The 25,352-nt window shown below is 39.7% G+C and overlaps 1 protein-coding gene across 1 annotated transcript in view; it reads right to left on the bottom strand.

Annotated features, from left to right (window-relative positions):
- Positions 1 to 25,352, bottom strand: part of LOC135361450 (PH and SEC7 domain-containing protein 3-like) — a 74,621-nt gene that overhangs the window by 37,188 nt on the left and 12,081 nt on the right. The window contains exons 2-3 of the mRNA XM_064584053.1: positions 22,199 to 22,411; positions 3,058 to 3,201 (exon numbers count right to left, since the gene is read on the bottom strand). Coding sequence (XP_064440123.1) covers positions 3,058 to 3,201; positions 22,199 to 22,411 — 357 coding nt within the window. The remainder of the gene's footprint in view (positions 1 to 3,057; positions 3,202 to 22,198; positions 22,412 to 25,352) is intronic.

Genomic DNA, 25,352 nt, shown 5'->3' with positions numbered 1-25,352 from the left:
TGAGCACTCATTTGCATGCCCCAGAAAGTGAGGACAGAGCAGTGAACAAAATATAAAAAATGATCAATCACTGTCACACTCCCTATTCAGGGAATGAGATTAGATTCAATTAGGGGATGAAGCAGTCTGCTCAGGGAATGCTGTTCATAAAGCAGAGTACTTAATGCTACACAAAAGATCTCCATCAGTGTGTGTGTGTGCGCAGACACACACACACACACACACGAAAAATTCTGGTGGCTGAAAGAATAGCAAAGTGGACTCCACAAGTTATACTACTTCAAATTAATGGAAAATAATAGTTCACTTTTTAAAAAGGATTACTTTTACAAAAACCTGTTTAGATAGCATCTACCCTTCTACATTCCTGGTAGACACAGGTTAAGGCAGCTTAAGAGACAATCCAACATGCCTGACATATTAGCATATGAGTATAGATTTTAATGAGCCAGGGGTTGTGGAATACAGTCTTCAGGTTCCTTGAGGTGACAGTGTGATGAAAGCAAGACTTATCTCCACAAAGCTTGGTCTAAGTTCCATGTCATTAAATGAAAATGCTGTTCTTGTTAGGTTACATTTTTGGAAAAAGGGTACCACAGTAGGTTAAAAAATAAGGAGTGCTTTTTGCAGTGACAACCTTTCCATGGTCTTGCAGCCACCCCCACCTCCTGGGAACAGGCTTTTAGCCTTCAAAGTCAAGGGCTCAAAGTAAATTGTTGAGTACTAGAAACAGGGGACTGAGGTGTTGGGAAATTTAATTAGCATGTGTGAAAATAAAAGGGCCTATAGCTGAAAGCCACTCTAGAAGTGTGAAGAATTATGATTGCTTTTTGAGATACTCCCATTTCTCAAGAATGAACAAGCCTAGGGAAACAAAGATGAGCTGCTTAGGTTTTTTGTTTGTTTTTTAAAAAATATTTTTCAAGTCTTTTGCTGGTGAGGCTGATGTGGAGAAAAAAGGCAAAGAAATGTAGAAAAAATTAAACTTCCTTAAAATTTGCAGCCCGTTGACAAAAGACTTGAGATATGCAGAGAATGAGTTCCTCCAAGGAACTCTCAACTGTCTTAATTTTAATGCTTTGCTAGAGGGAAAAACAACCTTAGCTTGACAATAGCTAGGCCTCCAGGATCCCTAAGGCTTCTTTAACATACAAAAATCCTTTTGGGAAACTTCCTTTGTCTCTACCCCTCCCAAGCAATCACTCGTCATAATCCCGGTACAGCTATTTCTGCCCATGGGTCCTGTCCCTGTGTTTTAATAAAACCATCTTTTTTTTTTTTTGGCATCAAAAACGCCTCAAGAATTCTTTCTTGACCGTTTGTTCCCGAACCCCACTTCAAATCACATCAAGGCTTCCACAGTTTTTGCTAATAAACTTTAACCTTTACTAAAATAATGGTTTTTCTTCATCTCCCCAGAGCAAGGGCTTGCTCGAACCATGAAGAAACCAGTCCCTGGACCTGCAGGGATCAAATGCCACATCTTATAACGGAAATTTTATAACTCAGGAAGATACTTTTTTTAAGCTTCCATGAGATCCTGTCCAATTCAATATGCAAACATGAAGCAAAGATTAGAAATGAACTTGAGGTCTCTGTACTCCAAGGCCTTACCATCTTGAGCAAGGGGAGGTGTTAGTGGAATCTACTATAGATACAAAGACATACTGAAAAACTTTAATATAAAGCCAACTGTGGCAAAGACTGCAACAGATTAAACCCAGCTAATAGATTTAGAGTAGGCTTTTCATAGGAGGTGATGAGGGAGCAGAAGGCAAGTGGAGGATAAAGCACAAGCGGACACCCAGCAACCATCCTCCCCCCAAGGTGGGATCTGTGTGACATTCCTCGGGCATTCCTGGCTGCCCTAAAACTAAGGGAAGGGAAAAAAATCAAATGGTTAACTAATAGAGATCACAGCCCTACAGGGTATGAGTCCCTATCAGTTTATAAATGTCTTAGTGATTTACAAGGAAAAAGCAGTCTTATGAATAGCCTAACTTTCAGAAACCCTAGACTCAATTTCACGGAGCCCTAATATCACCCTCCCCTCCACAGTGATGTGGGAAACAAAGGCAAAAGGGAACGGAAATAAAATTAAATTTCTTTATAACTTGCATCCCATTGACAAATACTTGAAATAGGCAGAGTATAACATTCCTCCAGAAAACTCCCAACTATCTTAATGTTAATACCTTACTAGAAGGAAAAACCACCTTAACATAACAATAGCCAGACCTCCAGCATCCTGAGAGTCTTCTTTAGCATATGAAAGTCCTTTTGGATACCTCACTTTCTCCTTACCTCCCCCAACTCCCAAGTATATAATCAGCCATTCCTCACAACCCCAGTCCTGCAGCTCTTTCTGCCCACTGGTCCTGTCCCCATGCTTTAATAAAATCACCTTTTTTGCACCAAAGACATCTCAAGAATTCTTTCTTGGCCATTGGCTCTGGACCCCAACAACATTCCAAAACTACATCAGGAGGGATTTGAGCTGCATCTTGAAAGATGAACAGGACTTTCAGAAATGAAGATGAGGGGAAGAGCACTTGGGGCAGAAGAAAGTAGATGAACAAAGGCATAAAGGCATAAAGGGTGCTCAGAGAGAGTGGGCAGAAATGTGACTAACATACATGGAGGCTGTTGTGGAAAGACCAGTGTGGTAGAAACACAGAAAGAACCCAAATCCTCTTAAATTAAGGATTAGGACTTTATTCGTAAGATAAATTGTGGTGGTAGTTGTAGAGGAAAATCAAGGCAACTGCTGAAGAAAGGAATGCCACTTGATGTGGGAAACAAAGGCAGAAGAAAAAGTATTAAATTTCCTTACTACCTACAGCCCATTGACAAGTGCTTGAAACAGGCAGAGTGACATTCCTCTAGGGATTCGAACATGAGAGGCCACCATGATCTAGACCATGCCTGGAATCCCCAGGTTAGAGTCAGGGTCAAGGTACACTTCCTATAGTTACGGTAGCTGAAAAAAAATTGCCTCATGGAAAAATCATAAAATAATCTAGGTATAGGCATTTATTACATTCAGGTTCAACATACCTCAAACTCCAGATAGTGATCTTTCAGTCTGTATTCATCTATCTCCTTGGCTTTAACTTTCTTGTCTGGGGGATAAGAGCGGTGCTCAGCGAGCTCAGTGGTAATCTGCTTCAGCTTGCTTTCATGAGATTTCAGCTGTTCCTCCTGCAGGAAATTATTAAGCTATTTAGCATCCGGAAAATAAATCAATAAAAAAATCATAGAGTACTTTTTAATATCCTTTATGATGAATGACTTTAATTCATCAAAACAGTCCAATGTGCCTCTGCTGCACATCTTACCAAATTTCTCAGGCTAGTATTCACATGTACCTTTGCAAAATGACAACCAGTCCCCTTGTTACAAAGCCAAATACTTTCAGAGCCCCTTATCATGTGTAGCTGTCATGGAGTTGAGACCAGGCTTCCTAAGAAATACTTCAATAGGCAAGGCACCAGTTAAGTACCTATCCTTAAAGTCCCGCAAAATTTGGCTTTCCCATTTCCTGTCCACTCAGCAATGCTGCTAATTTCCCCATCTGTCACAATGAATGAAGAGCATCTCTGCTTAGTTTTTTTTTTCTTTTTTGAGACAAGCAATGCTACCAAGAAATAATTCTCTGTAACCTATCAGATATATATTTTTTAAAGATTTTATTTATTTATTTGTCAGAGAGAGAGAGAGAGCAAGAGAGCAAGCACAAGTAGGGCAAGTGGCAGGCAGAGGGAGAAGCAGGCTCCCCGTGGAGCGGGACGCTTAACCAACTGAGCCACCCAGGCATCCCTATCAGATAATATTCTAAGAAATGAAGCAACCTATGCTTTTCCCCTCCAAAGTAGTAGAGGTTCTGACTTCCTTCAAAATCTTATTGATCCAAAGCAATAATTCAGTTAAATGTACCTATAGAGCAATTCTTGCCTGAACAGCATTACTCTAGGCACCATGCACCAACGCAACATGGTTGATCCTGTGTCAAAGAACTTCCATTCTAGGGGTACCATTTTTATTGCCTTACAATAATGAAAGACACTATCAAACCCTATGGCAACATTTTAAAAATGAAACAAAGAGACTGAAATTTTCTTGTACTTCTCTAATTGTATGACTGCTTTTTCACTATTCTACTTTCATATATATATTATCCAAATTCTTGTTGAATATAAATTTTCCATGTATAATAAGATATAAATGGATGAAAGTAAATGAAGAGGAACTGATTAAACTAGGTGATAAATATATTTTGTATAATAACAACATAATTTATTTATTTTTTTAAAATAGCAGACAAAAGGGATTTCCCTCCTTTATTACATTCTTATTTTAGGACATATCAATTTGTACTCCTCATAAAAGGCATGGCATTAAAAAACAAACAAACAAGAAGAGTGTTCCCCTTCTGCTTCCCAAATTCATGTCATTCTAGATGATCACAAGCAGAGTTAAAGGTAAAAAATTAACATGTACAACACATCATCATCACAATTCCCAGCTGAATTTTTTCCATATGGCATTTTTATAAATTTAAATTACTATCTAAATCCAAGATCAGCATACATAGTTGCCAGATGATGAAGAATTTAAACCCTAAAGCAACTGTGTAATAAATCTGTCAATTTAAGCTTGTAATTCAAATCTAATAAAATAATTTAGAGGTGAAAAATCTTAATTTTAATTTATGAGGTGAGAGTATATTATCTATCTATCATCTATCTATCTATCTATCTATCATCTATCAATATGTATATAAATATGCCACATTATGAATCTGAGCTCAGGTCATGATCCCGGGGTCTTGGGATCAAGAGCACAAGTGGGGAGTTGAGGGGAGGAGAAGGGCAGAGGGAGAGGGAGAAACAGGTTTCCCATTGAGCAGAGAGCCTGATGTGGGGCTTCATCCCAGTACCCTGGGATCATGATCTGAGCCAAAGGCAGACGTTTAACCGACTGAACCACCCAGGCACCCCCTTATTTATTTATTTTGGAGAGACAGAGCACGGGGGGAGGGGCAGAGGGAGAGAATCTCAAGCAGACTCCCCACTAAGCACGCTTGATCTCACAGCCCTGAAGTCATAACCTAAGCCGAAATCAAGAGTCTGCCCCTCAACCGACTGAGCCACCCAGGTATCCTGTCTAATTCTTTTTCTATGCTACTCCTATACAAATATAAAGATCCATAAAAATAGAGAGTATGTTCTACAGGCTTTTATACTTTATAGGTTTCCTTTTGTGACTTGTTTTCTCACTTAACATGTTTTTAAAATTTACTCACATATATGTCCTAGTTTCTTCCTTTTAAGTATAGGACATACTAGAATTTCACTGAAGGATGTTTAGGTTGTTTTTGGGTTTCTTTAGGCTATTATAAATGATGCTACATTGAATATGCTACCTAGTGAATATGGGCAAGAATTGCTCTACAGTGTAATCACTAAGATGCAGAATTTTGGGGTTTTAGAATAGGCACATCTTTAAGATGACATTAACCTGTTTTCTTAAAGTGTTTCTACCAGTTTACATTTCCATAGTAGGCTTAAAAATTCACATTGTTCTATATCTTTGCCAAAATTTGATACTCACTGAAAACCAGTGTTATTCCAGATCTCACAATCTCTTCCACTTCTGCATTACTATAGCACTTAAATGTCTATACTACTTATGTGTGAATTTTATCTCCTTTACTGATTACAAGCTCTTTAAAGGCAGAAAAGGGACATTATTTTTTTCCTTTTTCTCAAATCCTCCAGTGTGCAGTACTGAGCAGAAAAGATAGTATATGGCATAGTTTCTGTATAGTACCCGAATAACATTTAACATATTCCTTAAGTTCTCATTAGCTGAGAGCCAAGACCATCATCTTAGCTATTTTTATAATGCCCACATACCTAATACAGTACCTGATATATAGGTTCTTCAGCAAACAGTAGCTGAATAAATGATTTAAAAAAGGGGGGAGGGGAGGTAAAAAGGGGAGGGCTCAGACTGTTTCCTTTGTACTGTTTTAAAGTACACAGATGATTTAGAAGGTAATGACATTTCTAAGAATCTTCTGGGAAACTTACAAGTCAAATTGCTAAATACTGTAGCCTTCTCAACCCAAGCTATATGGAATTTAGAATAAAGAACATCTGCTTTAAGTGAGTTTGAACTATTATTGAAGGCACCATCAGAAAGATTTTATCATTTTATGTTTAAGAGATTTAAAGACATTTTTTATTTTTTAAAAAAGATTTTATTTATTTATTTAACAGAGAGAGAGAGACAGTGAGAGAGGGAGCACAAACAGGGGGAGTGGGAGAGTGAGAAGCAGGCTTCCCACTGAGCAGGGAGCCCGATGCGGGGCTCGATCCCAGGACCCTGGGATCATGACCTGAGCTGAAGGCAGACGCTTAATGACTGAGCCACCCAGGTGCCCTGAGATTTAAAGACTTCAAACAGTTTAGTGAGCTTCTGTATAACTTCAACATGATTTCATTGTTTACTGAGTACTCAATATATGTTAAATGCAGATGTCTAAGAAATGAATACAAAATCTATTCTGGAAACGTGTAGTCAACCATTTAAGGCGATGCCAAGGAGTGTGGATTGCATCATGTTGGCGAAAGTGAATCAATTAAGTTTAAGTGATAGTACATGAGTCATATTTTAGCCACAACTGTGAAAGATGGATTAGAGAAAAGCAAGACTGCTGGAAGAGAGATCTCAAGTGGTTATACAAATAGTCTGTCAGAGTTTTTCAAAGTGGGTTGTGTGCAAGCCAAGCAAGATGATACACTGGGAAGAATTTTAAAGATCAGCATTGGGATAATTCACATACCATACAATTTACCATTCAATAAGTTTTAGTATAGTCACAGGGTTGTGCAACCATCACTACAATTTAATTTTATGACATTTTAGTTTCCCTAAAAGAAATCCTTTTGTAATGGAATCACACGTTTCTTTTTATGACTGCCTTCTTTAACTTACTGGAATGTTTTCAAGGTTCATCCACTTTGTAGGATGTACCAGTACTTCACTGTTTTTTACAACCGAATAATATTCCATTTAGATTATTCCATTTCCATTCCATGAAATATCACATTTCATTCATCTATTCATGAGCTGATGGCCATTTCCACCCCTGGCTCCTATGAACATTTGTGCAAAAGATTTTGTGTGGGTTTATGTTTTCATTCTCCTGCTATCTAAGTAGGAGTGGAATGGCTGGGTCACATGTTAAATCTATGTTTAATCATTTGAAGAACCACCAAATTATTTTCCAAAGTAGCTGCATCATTCTATATTCTCACCAGCAACATACCTAAGTTGTAATTTCTCCACATCCTCACCAACACATTATTTTCCTTGAAAGATTTTTTAAATTATAGCCACTCTAATGAGTATAAAGTGGTATCTCCTGTTTTTGATTTATATTTTCCTAATGAGTAATGATGGTCAGCATTTTTCCATCTTGTATTGATAACCAGATATGTAGTATATTTTATAAAAATATATACATGTGTTGGAGGATATCTGTTCAAATATTTAGTATTAATAAGGTGAATGATCAAAAACGTTGAGACCAGTGATGTAGGTGAAAAATGACAAAAGTCTGAACTAAGGAATGTGGGTAGGATATGAAAGATATTTAAGAAGCAGAAGTGACAGGATTTGTGACTAAAAGTCTAAGATGGAGTCGGGTGGGAAGGGTATGGTTTTGGCCAGTGAGGGACATGATTACAAGAATGACTTCCTCCTCTGAAGTCCCACTGCTCCTAATGCCTGCCTGTCGGAGGAGGTCACTAAAATGACATAACCACTGGCTGAAAGGCAAGCTGGACCTGGGCAACTGGAGGCTCCTCACCTCCTCCCTGTCCATGAAATGTGCATTTTACCTCCCTTTCCAAAGCTAGAAGCTGCCCCAAGGACACAGCCTTGAAATAGTAATGTGTTTTTGAGATCATCTGAATGGTACACAAGATTGGGCTCAATTAAAGCCTCTATATAAACTTTATGATTCTGGCAGGTGGGTGCAAAGATCTACTCATCTTGTGGCCACCCAAGACAGTCCTCTTAAGTAAGTTCCCTTATTAAAACTGCCACCTACCAATCTGCAGTGGTCTCCTTTCTTCAGTCTCTCCTTGCCATCTGTATATAGGGGCCAGATTATGAATGCAGCCTGCCACACCCATCTGGCCCCTGGCCATTATTGCCCTGATTGTCAAACCACAGGATAAAAAGAGGGGTGAGAAGCAAGCAGAGCGCTTTCCTTTGTTTCAAATCAGTGTTTATCACAAGGCCTGGCCTTCAACAATTAACATTTAATGATCAAAGTATCACTGGTTAGTGATTCAAAAAATGATTGATTCAGATCTTTACAGGAGAATGGTGGAAATTCAAAGAAAACAGAACTAGATTCAGGAAATGGTAACTCCATGAGGTGCAAGTGAGACAGAGCAAGGACTAGACTCAGGTCCCCTAGCCCTGACTGTGAAATCCAGTGTTCCCTGCCTTCTCCATAAGGAGAAAAAAAAAAAGATAAAACTCTGTGCCTCTTGAGTAGCACATCTTGCAGGAATGCGGAGGAAGGATGCTTACTGAAAGGAAGATACTACCTACAAGGACTGGTGAAGACCGGACCAAACCAGTCTGCACCAATATGGACCACAGTGCTGAACGTTCACAGACTTCTTCCCTCATAGTAATACTAAAAATCCCACCCAGGGTGGAGATTTCGCATGTTATTTGGACATGTGATATATGAAGAAGCATGAATTTTATTTTACTTTATTTTCTTAAATTTTTTATTGTTATGTTAATCACCATACATTACATCATTAGTTTTTCACGTAGCGTTCCATGATTCATTGTTTGTGCATAACACCCAGTGCTCCATGCAGAATGTGCTCCCTTTAATACCCATTACCACGCTGCCCATCCCCCCACCCCCCTCCCCTCTAGAACCCTCAGTTTGTTTTTCAGAGTCCATCGTCTCCATGGTTCGTCTCCCCCTCCGATTTCCCCCCCTTCATTCTTCCCCTCCTGCTATCTTTTTTTTTTTCTTAACATATATTGCATTATTTGTTTCAGAGGTACAGATCTGTGATTCAACAGTCTTGCACAATTCACAAGGCTCACCATAGCACATACCCTCCCCAATGTCTATCACCCAGCCACCCCATCCCTCCCACCCCATCCCCCACTCCAGCAACCCTCAGTTTGTTTCCTGAGATTAAGAATTCCTCATATCAGTGAGGTTATATGATACATGTCTTTCTCTGATTGACTTATTTCGCTCAGCATAACACCCTCCAGTTCGATCCACGTCGTTGCAAATGGCCAGATCTCATTCCATTTGATGGCTGCATAATATTCCATTGTATATATATACCACCTCTTCTTTATCCAGTCATCTGTCGATGGACATCGTGGCTCTTTCCACAGTTTGGCTATTGTGGACATTGCTGCTATAAACATCGGGGTGCACGTACCCCTTCGGATCCCTACATTTGTATCTTTGGGATAAATACTCAGGAGTGCAATTGCTGGATCATATGGTAGCTCTATTTTCAACTTTTTGAGGAACCTCCATACTGTTTTCCAGAGTGGCTGCACCAGCTTGCATTCCCACCAACAGTGTAGGAGGGTTCCCCTTTCTCCGCATCCCCGCCAACATCTGTCATTTCCTGACTTGTTAATTTTAGCCATTCTGACTGGTGTGAGGGGATATCTCATTGAGGTTTTGATTTGGATTTCCCTGATGCCAAGCAATGTTGAGCACTTTTTCATGTGTCTGTTGGCCATTTGGATGTCTTCTTTGGAAAAATGTCTGTTCATGTCTTCTGCCCATTTCTTGATTGGATTCTTTGTTCTTTGGGAGTTGAGTTTGATAAGTTCTTTATAGATTTTGGCTACTAGCCCTTAATCTGATATATCATTTGCAAATATCTTCTCCCATTCTCTCGGTTGTCTTTTGGTTTTGTTGACTGTTTCTTTTGCTGTGTAAAAGCTTTTTATCTTGATGAAGTCCCAATAGTTCATTTTTGCCCTTGCTTCCCTTGCCTTTGGCGATGTTTCTAGGAAGCAGTTGCTGCGGCTGAGGTCGAAGAGGTTGCTGCCTGTGTTCTCCTTTAGGATTTTGATGGACTCCTGTCTCACATTGAGGTCTTTCAACCATTTGGAGTCTATTTTTGTGTGTGGTGTAAGGAAATGGTCGTTTCATTCTTCTGCAGGTGGCTGTCCAATTTTCCCAACACCATTTGTTGAAGAGACTGTCTTTTTTCCATTGGACATTCTTTCCTGCTTTGTCAAAGATTAGTTGACGATAGAGTTGAGGGTCCATTTCTGGGCTCTCTATTCTGTTCCATTGATCTATGTGTCTGTTTTTGTGCCAGTACCATGCTGTCTTGATGATGACAGCTTTGTAATAGAGCTGGAAGTCCAAAATTGTGATGCCACCAACTTTGCTTTTCTTCTTCAACATTCCTCTGGCTATGCGGGGTCTTTTCTGGTTCCATACAAATTTTAGGATTATTTGTTCCATTTCTTTGAAAAAAGTGGATGGTATTTTGATAAGGATTGCATTGAATGTGTAGATTCCTCTAGGTAGCAATGACATCTTCACAATATTGGTTCTTCCAATCCATGAGCATGGAACATTTTTCCATTTCTTTGTGTCTTCCTCAATTTCTTTCATGAGTATTTTATAGTTTTCTGAGTACAGATCCTTTGCCTCTTTGGTTAGATGTATTCCTAGGTATCTTATGGTTTTGGGTGCAATTGTAAATGGGATAGACTCCTTAATCTCTCTTTCTTCTGTCTTGTTGTTGGTGTATAGGAATGCCACTGACTTCTGTGCATTGATTTTATATCCTGCCACTTGACTGAATTCCTGTATGAGTTCTAGCAGTTTTGGGATGGAGTCTTTTGGGTTTTCCACATAAAGTATCATATCATCTGCAAAGAGTGAGAGTTTGACTACTTCTTTGCCAATTTGGATGCCTTTTATTTCGTTTTGTTGTCTGATTGCTGTGGCTAGGACTTCCAATACTATGTTGAATAGCAGTGGTGAGAGTGGACATCCCTGCCACGTTCCTGACCTTAGGGGGAAAGCTCTCAGTTTTCCCCATTGAGAATGATATTCTCTGTAGGTTTTTCATAGATGGCTTTTGTGATATTGAGGTATGTACCCTCTATGCCTATACTCTGAAGAGTTTTGATCAAGAAAGGATGCTGTACTTTGTCAATAGTTTTTCTGCATCTATTGAGAGGATCATATGGTTCTTGTTCTTTCTTTTGTTAATGTATTGTATCACGTTGATTGATTTGTGGATATTGAACTAACCTTGCAGTCCAGGGATAAATCCCACTTGGTCGTGGTGAATAATCCTTTTAATGTACTGCTGGATCCTATTCACTAGTATTTTGGTGAGTATATTTGCATCCACGTTCATCAAGGATATTGGTCTGTAATTCTCCTTTTGGATGGGGTCTTTGTCTGGTTTTGGGATCAAGGTAATGCTGGCCTTATAAAATAAGTTTGGAAGTTTTCCTTCCATTTCTATTTTTTGGAAGTTTCAGAAGAATAGGTATTAATTCTTCTTAAAATGTTTGGTAGAATTCCCCTGGGAAGCCATATGGCCCTGGGCTCTTGTTTGTTGGGAGATTTTTGATGACTGCTTCAATTTCCTTAGTGGTTATAGGTCTGTTCAGGTTTTCTGTTTCATCCTGGTTCAGTTTTGGTAGTTGATACATCTCTAGGAATGCATCCATTTCTTCCAGGTTATCTAATTTGCTGGCATAGAGTTGCTCATAATATGTTCTTATAATTGTTTGTATTTCTTTGGTGTTGGTTGTGATCTCTCCTCTTTCATTCATGATTTTGTTGATTTGGGTCATTTCTCTTTTCTTTTTCATAAGTCTGGCCAGGGGTTTATCAGTCTTGTTAATTCTTTCAAAGAACCAGCTCCTAGTTTTGTTAACCTGTTCTACTATTCTTTTGGTTTCTATTTCATTGATTTCTGCTCTGATCTTTATTATTTCTCTTCTCCTGCTGGTTTAGGCTGATTTGCTGTTTTTTCTCTAGCTCTTTAGGTGTAGGGTTAGGTTGTGTATTTGACACCTTTCTTGTTTCTTGAGAAAGGCTTGTATTGTTATATACTTTCCTCTTAGGACTGCCTTTGCTGCATCCCAAAGATTTTGAACAGTTGTGTTTTCATTTTCATTGGTTTCCATGAATTTTTTTTAATTCTTCTTTAATTTCCTGGTTGACCCATTCATTCTTTAGTAGGATGCTCTTTAGGCTCCATGTATTTGAGTTTTTTCTGATTGTCCTCTTGTTATTGAGTTCTAGTTTCAAAGCATTGTGGTCTGAAAATAGGCAGGGAATGATCCCAATCTTTTGGTACAGGTTGAGACCTGATTTGTGACCTAGGATGTGATCTATTTTGGAGAATGTTCCATGGGGACTAGAGAAGAATGTGTATTCTGTCGCTTTGGGATGGAATGTTCTGAATATGTCTGTGAAGTCCATTTGGTCCAGTGTGTCATTTAAAGTCTTTATTTCCTTCTGATCTTTTGCTTAGACGATCTGCCCATTTCAGTGAGAGGGGTGTTAAAGTCCCCCACTATTATTGTATTGTTGTCAATATGTTTCTTTGCTTTGTTCTTAATTGCCTTATATAATTGGCCGCTCCCATGTTAGGGGCACAGATATTTACAATTGTTAGATCTTCTTGTTGGAGTAGACCCTTTAAGTAGGATATGGTGTCCTTCCTCATCTCTTATTACAGTCTTTGGTTTAAAATCTAATTTGTCTGATGTTAAGGATTGCCACCCCAGCTTTCTTTTGGTGTCCATTAGCATGGTAAATGGTTTTCCACCCCCTCACTTTCAATCTGGGGGTGTCTTTGGTTCTAAAATGAGTCTCTTGCAGACAGTATATCGATGGGTCTTGTTTTTTTATCCAATCTGATAGCCTGTGTCTTTTGATTGGGGCATTTAGCCCATTTACATTCAGGGCAACTATTGAAAGATAGGAATTTAGTGCCATTGTATTGCCTGTAAGGTGACTGTTAACTGTATATTGTCTGTGTTCCTTTCTGGTCTATGTTGCTTTTAGGCTCTCTCTTTGCTTAGAGGACCCCTTTCAATATTTCTTTTAGGGCTGGTTTCGTGTTTGCAAATTCTTTTAGTTTTTGTTTGTCCTGGAAGCTTTTTATCTCTTCTATTTTCAGTGACAGCCTCACTGGGTTAGTATTCTTGGCTGCATATTTTTCTCATTTAGTGCTCTGAATATATCCTGCCAGTCCTTTCTGGCCTGCCAGGTCTCTGTGGATAGGTCTGTTGCCAATGTAATGTTTCTACCATTGTAGGTTACAGATCTCTTGTCACGAGCTGCTTTCAGGATTTTCTCTTTGTCTCTGAGACTCGTAAGTTTTACTATTAGATGTCAGGGTGTTGACCTATTTTTATTGATTTTGAGAGGGATTCTCTGTGCCTCCTGGATTTTGATGCCTGTTTCCTTCCCCAAATTAGGGAAGTTCTCTGCTATAATTTGCTCCATTATACCTTCTGGCCCTCTCTCTTTCTTCTTCTTCTGGGATCCCAATTATTCTAATGTTGTTTCGTCTTATGGTATAGCTTATCTCTCGAATTCTGCCCTTGTGATCCAGTAGTTATTTATCTCTCTTTTTCTCAGCTTCTTTATTTTCCATCATTTGGTCTTCTATATCACTGATTCTCTCTTCTGCCTCATTTATCCTAGCAGTTAGCACCCCCATTTTTTATTGCATCTCATTAATAGCCTTTTTGATTTCAATTTGGTTAGATTTTAGTTCTTTTTTTTCTCCAGAAAGAGTTTCTCTAATATCTTCCATGCTTTTTTCAAGCCCAGCTAGTACGTTTAAAGTGATGATTCTGAACTCTAGATTCTACACCGTACTAATGTCTGTATTGAGTAGGTCCCTGGCAGTTGGTACTACCTCTTGTTCTATTTGTTGAGGTGATTTTTTCCGTCTTGTCATTTTGTTTAGAGGAGAACAGATTAATGAGAGAACAAAATGCTAACAGGGTAACAACGTCCCCAGAAAATATACTGTAAACAAAACAGAAAAGACCTGAAGCCGGGGAAATGAAAGGGAAATAAAGAAAAAAGAAAAAGAAAAAAAAAGAAAAAGGAAAAGATAAAAACAAACAAATATATAATTTTTTTTAAAGATTTTATTTATTTATTTGAGAAAGAGAGAATGAGAGAAAGAGAGCATGAGAGGGGGGAGGGTCAGAGGGAGAAGCAGACTCCCTGCCCAGCAGGGAGCCCAATGTGGGACTCGATCCCGGGACTCCAGGATCATGACCTGAGCCGAAGGCAGTCGCTTAACCAACTGAGCCACCCAGGCGCCCAAAACAAACAAATATAGAACAAAAGAAAAAAACCCAGAATATGATCAAATATGATCAGGCTGGTGCATAGATCAGTGCCACACACTAGATTTTGGGTGTATTTTGGTTTGTTAGAAGAAAGTGCCTCCCAAAATTTTAAAGAAAGAAAAACTTATGTATGTATAAAAATAAGGGTTGATATGATGAAGGGATGGAATATGACTGTAAAGATGAAAATTATAAAAAATTTTATAAAAGGAATTGATAAGAAGTTGTTTGAAAAAAGAAAGAAGAGGATTTAAAAAAAAAAAAAGAAGAGAATGTGATCAGGCAGGAGAGTAGAACAAAGCCATACACTAGAGATTTAGGGTATATTTTGATCTGTTAGAAGAAACTGTATCTCAAAATTTTAAAGAGTGAACAACTTATATATATACGCCAAAAATAAGGGTAGCTACTATGAAGGGATAGAATATGACTCTAAAAATTAAAAATAAAAATGATTTTTAAAAAAGGGACTGATGGGGCGCCTGGGTGGCTCAGTTGGTTAAGCGACTGCCTTCGGCCCAGGTCATGATCCTGGAGTCCCTGGATCGAGTCCCGCATCAGGCTCCCTGCTCCAAGCAGGGAGCCTGCTTCTCCCTCTGACCCTCCCCCCTCTCATGTGCTCTCTCTCTCTCAAATAAATAAAATCTTAAAAAAAAAAAGGGATTGATAAGATGTTGGTTGAAAAAGGGAAAAAGAAAAATTCAAAAAAAAAGTTAAAAAAAAAAAACATTGAAAGACTAAAGAATCATGGTAAAAAAGCCATGGATTCTATGTGCAGTATTCCTCTAGCACTGGAGTTCTGCCGTTCTCATTGATCGGTAAACTTGGTCTTGGCTGGCAGTTCTTGCTGATCTTCTGGGGGAGGGGCCTGTTGCCATGGTTCCCAAATGTCTTTGCCGGAGGTGGAATTGCCCCATCCTTGCCAGGTCTAGGCTAAGTAATCTGCCCAGGTTTGCTCTCGGGAGCTTTTGTTTCCTGCAAGCTTTCCATACAGCTTTGGAGGATGAGAGTGAAAATGGTGGTCTCCCAATCGCCGCCCCAGAGGAGCCGAGAACTCGGGGCCCCACTCCTCAGTGAGCCCCCAGAGAAAAGCAATCAATCAGTCCCGTCTCCTCTGTCTCCGGCCGCACTCTGTGCTCACCCGGCCTGTGACTGAGTGTTTCTATCTCTGGCACCCGACTCGGTGTGGAGTCTCCAAACCCAGCAGATCCCTGCGGTGTGCTCCCACGCCACTCCTCCCCAGGGAGGAAGGGGAGTCTTCCTGGATCTGCTGCTTGTTATGTCCCTGCTGGAGGAGCAGTGGCCCGGCTGTGCTGCAGATCACAGTTTATGGCAACCCCAAGTTGAGAGCCCGCTCCTCTACTCCATCTCTGCAGCCGGCTTCCCTGCTCCAATACCCACAAGCTCTGCCACACTCAGCCACCCCCGGTCTTTCTGTGACTCCAAGGGTCCTGAGACCACACTGTCCCATGAGGGTTACACTCCCCGTTTAGCCACTGGAGTGACGTCCCTCAGAGGAGCTGACTTCTAAAAGTTCTGATTTTGTGCTCCTGGACTCTATCATTTGCCAGAAGTGGCCTAGGGAGGCCCCCTCCCCCGCCGTCTATCTTCCCGAATATCACCTCAGATTCACTTCTCCGCACGTCCTACCTTCCAGAAAGTGGTCGCTTTTCTGTTCAGAGAGTTGTTGCTATTCTTTTCTTCGATCTCCTGTTGAGTTCGTAGGTATTCAGAATGGTTTGATCCCTATCCAGCTGAATTCCTGAGACCAGAAGAAACCCAGGTCTCCTACTCCTCCGCCATCTTGCTCCGCCCCAAAGAAGCATGAATTTTAAATGCGTAGGCGCTAATAAACCCCGCCTCTACATCCTTACACATGACCCTTTTTCCACCCAACTTTCTTTTAAAAGCTCTCCCTAACCTTGCCTTGGGGAAGTCAGGCTGCGGAGCTCGCCAGTGCTCAAGCATAAGCACCAATAAAGCCTTGCCTGAAACTCCCATTTGGCCTCTTGTCAATTTCTATTGCTGAACTAGCCCAAGAGCCCAGTTCAGTTTCACACGTCTCCAAAGAAGTAGTGAAAGAGAGGGTAGGGATTGTAGGGAGTACAGTGCAGTCCCTTTAAGTATGATCTGCACTGCTTGCAGGCTGGACACCGGGTATGTCTTAAAACATTCATGTTCCCGGGCCCCTGACCTGGACCTCATTAACCTGGGGTGGGGATGCTGGGACATGTGCACTTTCAACAAGTCCCCAGATCATTCTTGTACACATTAAAGCCTGAAAATGACTACTTTGATGAGTAGAAAGGAAGGTCCTGAATAGATCCTGAAGAGGGCCAACCATGAAATCCTAAGTTTAGAGTACTGTACCAGAAGGAGAAACAAAACTTAAATTTTCAAACTAGTCTCTCTACCCCTAAAAGAAGAAGAAAAATGTGCCTTGGCAACACTACCATGAAAACAACTGAAGATGACTCCTACACAGCAGAGTTGTTCAGAAAGAACCACATTGCACTGACAATAATCAGTTTTAATAATGAAGGCTAATATGTTTTGGATAGAAGACAAGAATAAATTAAAGAAAAGCCTGCGAATGACAGGGTGATGATGAACAGTATGTCTTTAAAAGCACCAAACAATCTTTTAATTGAATGTTTAATTTTTTCCTAACACTACTAAGTTTTTTTCCAGTATGGTACTCACAGTGTTATACATGCATTTTGTAAACTAAAATTATCCAAGTGGTTCTGGCATTTAGGGGAGTCATAGCCAGGCTGTGCATGTGTGGAGAAAGGAAAGATGGCTGGGCTAATTCAGTAGTTCTCAATAGCAGCAGGTATCAGTGGGGTGGGTTTTGACCCCACAGGATATTTGGCAATGTCTGGCGACATTTTTGGTTGTCACAACTAGGGGGATGATACTGGTATCTGGTGGGTAGAGGCTGGTGATATTGCTAAACATCCTACAATTCAAGGACAACCCTCACAACAAAGAACTATCTAGGCTAAAATGGCAGTTGTGCCTAGGTTGGCAATGCCAGTGCTAAATGAAGAGGACTAGTCTTCAAGGTACTGGAAAACTTGTGGGTGCATCTAGACATGTATCCCAGGATTCACTGAAGGTACACTATGACTCCTCCAAAGATATCCCCACAGGAGTCTCTATTTGATGTGGAGGGTACTCCACATACTGCACAGGCTGTGTGTGGACTAACTCTTCTCTTCCTCTTTCTAAGCTATTCTTTATCACATGCTTCGTTTTACATATTTATTTCTAAATTGTCTTATTACTCTCAAAAGCAAAACATCGGGGTGCCTGGGTGGCTCAGTCATTAAGCATCTGCCTTTGGCTCAGGTCATGATCCCAGGGTCCTGGGATCGAGCCCTGCATCAGGCCCCCTGCTCTGCAAGAAGCCTGCTTCTCCCTCTCCTGCTCCCTCTGCTTGTGTTCCCTCTCTGGCTGTTTCTCTCTCTCTGTCAAATAAATAAAAATAAAATCTTTAAAAAAACAAACAAAAAAACCCCCAAACAAACAAACAAAGGCAAAACATCTTCATTTTTAAGTAAACAAATACAATGACCTGGGCAAAAAATACAGAGCTAGTGAAAGAACCTTAAAAACATTCTAGAACAATCTCCTCAATTTCCAGTTGGAAAACTGAGGCCCACAAAGGCTTGGTGATTTATTTGTGGAGGAGGAAAACATCTTATTTTTTTTTTTTTTACAAGGTAATTAAATTCCTGTAAGGACTTGGTCATCTTGTCTTATGTGACAAAGGAGTATGCTTCTTTTTGGTTACTGCCTTATTTAAAATCCTAAGTCCATCATTTTGATCACATTACATAAGCAGGGTTTGGTTTTTTTTTTGTATCTTTGTGGATTTATGTTCAAAGTGAGGAAAAATATTAAAAATTTTATGCATCCTATTTTTAGTTCCAGTGTAAGACGTTTGTTTAAAATAAGAGATTTTGCCTTGAAAAAGGTGCTTGCTTGCCTGGTCTCATGGTAAAAAAATAAACAAATAGAGAAACACATTCATTTTCATGTGCCAGTGACTTACTAAAATATAGCCCATAAATAAATAGAACAGAAGTACATTTCTTTTTTTTTAAAAAGATTTTTATATATTTGACAGAGAGAGACAGTGAGAGAGGGAACACAAGCAGGGGGAGTGGGAGAGGGAGGAGCAGGCTTCCCACTGAGCAGGGAGCCTGATGTGGGGCTCGATCCCAGGACCCTGGGATCATGACCCGAGCCGAAGGCAGACGCTTAACGACTGAGCCACCCAGGCGCCCCCAGAAGTACATTTTTAAAGTAGAAAATAAATAGAAATGTAGATCCATAGTAAGGAAAGAACAAGTTAAAGCTTGTAAGTTGCTCTATCCTTTCAAACTTCAACTCACCTTTCTCCTGGATCTTTCATAAGAATGATTGTGAGAAAGACCAATCTATTGAAAAATAAGTACTGGAAAATCCCTCATGAAATTAACAGAACAAAACCCAACTTCTGAAGGTATTTGTTGCCTCTAGTTAGTTGTTCAGTTGTTTTCTCTTCTCGTACCTTATATAATGTGGTTTACTGTTTATTTCAAGTACCCAAAATTAAAGTGGGGGAATGCATTTGCTTTAAGAGGTCACAGTTCAGGTGGGTAGATGGAGAATTCTAACATGCTTTCTAGTCATCAATAAGATGACCTGTTCTCTTAGAATATTTGTTATCCTTGAAAATTAAATGCCATTCTGCTTTGTAAAGTGAGCTAGCCCAGTCCTTTCTATTCTTAACAGGTTTTTTTTTTTTTTTTGTAGTCTATGAACTACATAGTAATAGTAATGCTTACATGGGGAGTATCCAATTACAAATTAACAAAACCAAAAGAATCTTTCATTAAACCATGTCTCTTCTCTTCTTTTTTTTTTTTTTTTTTAAAGATTCTATTTATTTATTTGAGAGAGAGAGAATGAGAGAGAGCACATGAGACGGGTTAGGGTCAGAGGGAGAAGCAGACTCCTTGCCGAGCAGGGAGCCCGATGCGGGACTCGATCCAGGGACTCCAGGATCATGACCTGAGCTGAAGGCAGTCGCTTAACCAACTAAGCCACCCAGGCAACCATGTCTCTTCTCTTCTTACCACTAGTCTTTTTATCAGCTCATGGCAAGTCTTGTATGTATTCCCTTCCTCCACTTCCTTACTACTTTCCAATCCTTCCTCAAAGAAGACTAATGTGGCTTCTCTTCCCATCACTCCGCAAACTGCTCTCACCAAGGGACCCAATGACCTCCTACCACTTCATAGGAGATTTTTTTGTACTAATTTTATCTGATACTCTCTCCTCTTTCTCCCCTTTTCTGGCACAACATTCTCCCTGTTTTTCCTTAAGAACAGAAAAACTGTTTCTCAAGTGTCCATTTTGGTCTCCTGAGCACTGAGTATCACAACATTTGGAAGTAGAAAGAGGAAAAGGACCCAGGAAAGAACCCTAGGAAGAAGCAACAGGATGAAAACCAGATGGTGAGGTCACAAAAGCCAAGTCAGACAGCACAATCCCCAGCTGCCGAAGCCTAGATGACAGTCCTTATCCCTTTACTTCAGTGAGCCATTAGGAACACTCATTCCACACTTTCAAGATGTCTCAAATACTTCCATTTTATCCATCTCTTCTACAAATAACTTTGTTATTTTTCCTCTCATTATTTCCCTTGCCTTTATTTTTATCTTATTTGTTTTAAAGATTTATTTATTTATTTGGGAAAGAAAGAGAGAGAGAGAGAGAATAAGCAGGGGGAGTTGCAGGCAGAAGGAGAGGGAGAAGCGGGGCTCGATCCCAGGACCCTGGGACCATGACCTGAGCTGAAGGCAGATGTTTAACTGACTGAGCCACCCAGGCGCCCCTCCCATGCCTTTAAAATGAGGCTTTCTGCTTCTAGTATTTCCTCCTCTAATACTTTCTTCCTGTTGTAACATAAGTAATTTTTAAAGCACAAATTTGGTCACTTGCTTAAACTGTTATCCTAAGGATGCTGGGGAACCAGTGAAGCATCCAAAATCCTATACATGACATAAAAGACCTTTCATCATTTGGCCTTACTTCTACAGAGGAATGCATCTTGCCTTTTATATGTGATTCCACATCTCAGGGCTTTCTCTTCTGGGCCTTTTCGATCCTCTGCTGCATCATTTTCTCTTCCCACATCACATCTAACTGCTACTCATCCTTTAAGTTTCATAGTAGATACCAAACTTCCCCCTCCACCTACAAGCCAGGCTAAATGTCCCTTCTTGTATTCCCATAGCACTCTGGACGTATCGTTCCCATACTCTAACCAAACTGTATTATACTTACTTGCATGTTTTGTATCCAAAGAGTATCTGGGTTTCATTTGTCTTTCTGTCTCCAGAGCCTAAAATAGTCTCTCAAGTGTAACAGGCACATAGCACAGTGATAATCCATGATATCAGGTAGGTAGAGGAGTCAGTGATTATCAACACCTGGTTGATTAGAGCCAGATGAAACTATTTCTACTACTGCACCAATAAGAAATTCACATGGACATCAAAGTAGCTTCCAAAATCCTTAACTAGTCAATGGCAATAGGGGCAGTGCAGACAGGTTTAAAATGGGCAAAACGGGTCTGTTTACAGTGTCCTTAGAACAGAGTTTTAAGGAAGAGAGGGACATAAAATATGATCTTTAGAGAGATCGATCTAACAAGAGGAGAGCAGCTTAGGTGACTACATTTGGAATACCGTTCTACTGTACATTGTCTTGATTACCTAGGAAAACCCACATGGTCCTCCCTAAGAGGTAGGGAAGTCTATGCCCCACTGTACTGTGGATAGTGGATCCCTGGGAATATTCTTACATGCCCCCAGCATAAAATACAGCCTGAGATATGGGAAAAGTTCAATTAAATAAATAAATAAATAGCTAGCTAGCTTGTTTTCAAGCCAGGGTGTCTAACACTAGCCAGTCATTTTAAATATGAGCTGTTAGTACAAACAGAACGAAAAACCTAAGCCACCATTTGCAACAACATGGACAGACCTAAGAGGGTATAATGCTAAGTGAAATAAGTCATACAGAAAAAGACAAATACCATAAAATTCCACTCATATGTGGAATCTAAAGAACAAAACAAATGAATCAACAAATAAGGAAAAAGCAGAGACAGACCCATAAATAGAGAAAACAGACTAATAGTTCCCAGAGGGGAGGAGGGGTGGAGAATGGGCAAAATGGGTGAAGTAGAGAATAGGAGAAATAGGTTTCCAGGTATGGAATGAGTAAGTCATGGGGATGAAAAGTACAGCATAGGGCATATAGTCAATGGTATTGTAACAGTGTGCATGGGGACAGATGATACTACACTTGTGGTGAGCACAGCACAACTTAGAGATTTATTGAATCACTATGCTGTACAACTGAAACTAATGTAACACTCTGTGTCAACTATACTTCAATTAAAAAAAATAAAAACAAAGTAATCTAGTCCCATATGACTGAGTAGTAAACTACTATAAATTTTTGAAACGTATTCAAAGTATGTGTCCTACCAACCATGACTCAATTGTGTCAGCTTCCAATATGAAGTGTAAAACCCAGTACACTGCATTTTGCCCCATTTATACAATGGACCTTCCAAGGCAAGTTCTCATCCTTGCTGCCAAAATGTGGAGTATTATTCCAATCAAATGTTAGTAAGATTATTTTACAAAGTGCTTTTTCCCAAAGTCAAAGCACTATCAAAATGACATACCTGAGACAATTTTGTTGTAGTTGCAGGCAGAAGTGGACGACTAAACTTTTTCTGAGATCCAATGGCAGCTGGAAATGGTGGTGCAGAAAATACAGCTGCAACACAATTAATTTTGTTTATCCACCCTTGCATTTCCTCTGGACTCCTATGAGAAACAGATAAATTTACATCAGGGTATTTCTCTATCTTAAGTGCATCACACCTTGCCCATTTCTCATTACCAATTTAAAAAGGCAAATAAAATCATTTATTTATTTTTCTTGGTACAATTAATTCCTAACAAAATTTCACTGAGATTAACATTTTCAACAGCAATCACCATGGTAATAAGAGGCCCAGGAACCTATGATCATTATAGTATAAGGCTATGATTATCCTTCAAGGATACAGAAGGGGAAAAAAAGCAAAATCACTTGATAATAAATACTAAGTCCCTACTTTGATACTAGGCTCAGTCAAAAATTAATTAAAAAATTAACTCATCTCTTCCAATCACATAATTCAATTTTAAAATCCAACTGAGGGACAAATTGATAGAACTTAAAAGGAATGTAAAAAAGAGAACACCCACTAGGAAAGCAGCTTTAGTTTCTTGAAAAGTTAACTATAAATTTACCATATAACCCAGCAATTCTACTCCTAGGTATATACCCAAGAGAAATAAAAACATATAGGCACAAAAAGATGTGTATGTGAATGTTCATAGCATAAGAGTCCAAAAGGGGAAACAATCCAAATGTCTATCAACTAGTGAATGAATAAAAAAATGTGGCATACATCCATACAGTGGAATAGTACTCAGCAATAAAGGCATGAAGTGCAGATATGTTACTACATGGTGAACCCCCAAAACTTTACAGTAAGTGAAAAAAGCCAGTCATATATCGTTATATGATTCCATGTATATGAAAAGTCCAGTAAAGGCAATCCTATAGAGACAGAAAGGAGATTAGTGGTGTCTGAGGTTGGGGGTAAAACGGGGAGTGACTACAAAATGGTCATGGAGGATCTCTTTGGGGAGATAGAAGTGTTCCAAAACTGGACTGTGGTGAGGGCTGCACAATTCTGTAAATTTGCTAAAAATCATTGAATTGTACACTTAACCCAGGTGAGATTAATCATACATAAGGTATATCCCGAAAGGATGTTAAAAATCTACCTGACAGGATGTGAAAATCATCTGATGTCATTAACATACTTCTAACTTGAAATGTCATATATTTGCAGAGACCAGCACTGACAGCGCTTATCAATATTTGTGAATTCATAAATGAATGGGAGAAATAGTCATGAGCCAGGATAGTTGATCCACCATGTATATATAATCAATAAACAGAAGATGGACAAAATGTCAGCCCACATAAAATAATTTCCCCTACCGGTTACTCTGAGAAATCACACTAACCTGAGACCACACTAGAAATCAACTCCTCTTTGCACCCCAGATGCTTCTCTAATCTGATTTCTCTGGCTCTGTTAATTCACTGATTTCTGCATCAATTCTATCTGAGGTAAGTAGAGCTTCTTAGTTATCATATTTGGTGTTTTAGTAAAAAAAGTGTTGGAGAATAGAATACTTTGAAGGGCTCTGATGACTAATAGCTGTAATTAACATCTGGCTATGATTCCCTCTGTGATGTTAAAGCTATCTTACTCCCACACTAAAAAAATCCTGTGTAACTTGGATTTCCTTACAGCTTCCTCCTCACCCGATGTCAACAATTTCATACCTCCGCAAATTCAACATTCATAAACCACCAGAGTACCTGCTGTAGTTCTTATTTCTTTTTTTTTTTTGATCTTACATTGCTACGATCAACAAGCAATACTTGTGTTCACTATCTTGATGTCAAATCTTAAGACCATTGCCAACGGAAGTCAATTGGTGGTGCTGTGTTGAGAGTGATTCTGAAGTCAAGCTCAGGCTGTGGAAAGCACGCCGTGAAGAATTAATACTGCCACAGACACTGATGCTATGTGTGCACCTATAAAGATTCCTGTTCTGGAGGCTCAGTTCTGAAAATCCACAGTTTCTCACTTCACAGATCCAGAATTCTCCGTGTGAAGTGCTCCACTTCTAATCTGAAGGCTGTCGTGGACCTCTTATTAAACTGGCAGACCATCCCATTTCCTTGCCCACAATATAATTTTGTCTTTTTTTTTTTTTAAAGATTTTATTTATTTATTTGACAGAGAGAGACATAGCGAGAGCAGGAACATAAGCAGGGGGAGTGGGAGAGGGAGAAGCAGGCTTCCCGCAGAGCAGGGAGCCCGATGTGGGGCTCGATCCCAGGACCCTGGGATCATGACCTGAGCCGAAGGCAGGCAGACGCTTAACGACTGAGCCACCCAGGCGCCCTATAATTTTATCTTTTTCTTCTAGTTTTATCAAAGACTATTAGAGCTCAGAAGGAAGAGAGAAGAGAGACAGAGGGAACAAAATGGAAATCTACATTTACTGAACAGTTTCTATGTGCCAGGCACTATATGAAGTATTTTATATACTTGATCTCATTTAATTCTCACAAGAACCTTGTGAGATAAACATTATCATCTGCAGTAGTGACAAGCTAAGGTTCAGAGAGGTTAAATTACGTGTCAGGACAAAGAGCTAGGAAATGGTGATTTGAATCCATGTCTATTTTACTTATTGTGTGATAAAACTTGTACACCACAATGCTTATATTTTGTTCATAAAAATATTAAGTTCTAGAGATGGTAAGTGGCTGATTCAAAGTCACAGGGCTACTTTGTAGCAAACAAAAAACTTGAACTCAGAGTTTCTATTTATAATTCTAGTTTTCTTAAGCAGTTGTCTGATGTAATCAGTTAATGACTTTGAATCCAACTCAAATTCCCCTGAAGACTCTGATTCTATTTCTTTTTTTTTTTTTTTTTAAAGATTTTATTTATTATTTGACAGAGAGAGAATGAGAGAGAGAGAGAGCACATGAGAGGGGGAGGGTCAGAGGGAGAAGCAGACTCCCCGCTGAGCAGGGAGCCCGATGCGGGACTCGATCCCGGGACTCCAGGATCATGACCTGAGCCGAAGGCAGTCGCTTAACCGACTGAGCCACCCAGGCGCCCTCTGATTCTATTTCATGGTATAAGGTGGTGCTATGCAAACCATGAGACCAAACCAAACCAATGAAAC

This window comes from Mirounga angustirostris, unplaced genomic scaffold, assembly GCF_029215605.1.
Source record: "Mirounga angustirostris isolate CCGP_5_RB_7025 unplaced genomic scaffold, mMirAng1.0.hap1 SCAF_2, whole genome shotgun sequence".
In the NCBI taxonomy this organism is placed as follows: Eukaryota; Metazoa; Chordata; class Mammalia; order Carnivora; family Phocidae; genus Mirounga; species Mirounga angustirostris.
Note: the sequence above shows the minus strand (reverse complement) of the source record. Positions and strands in the feature narration are given on the sequence as shown.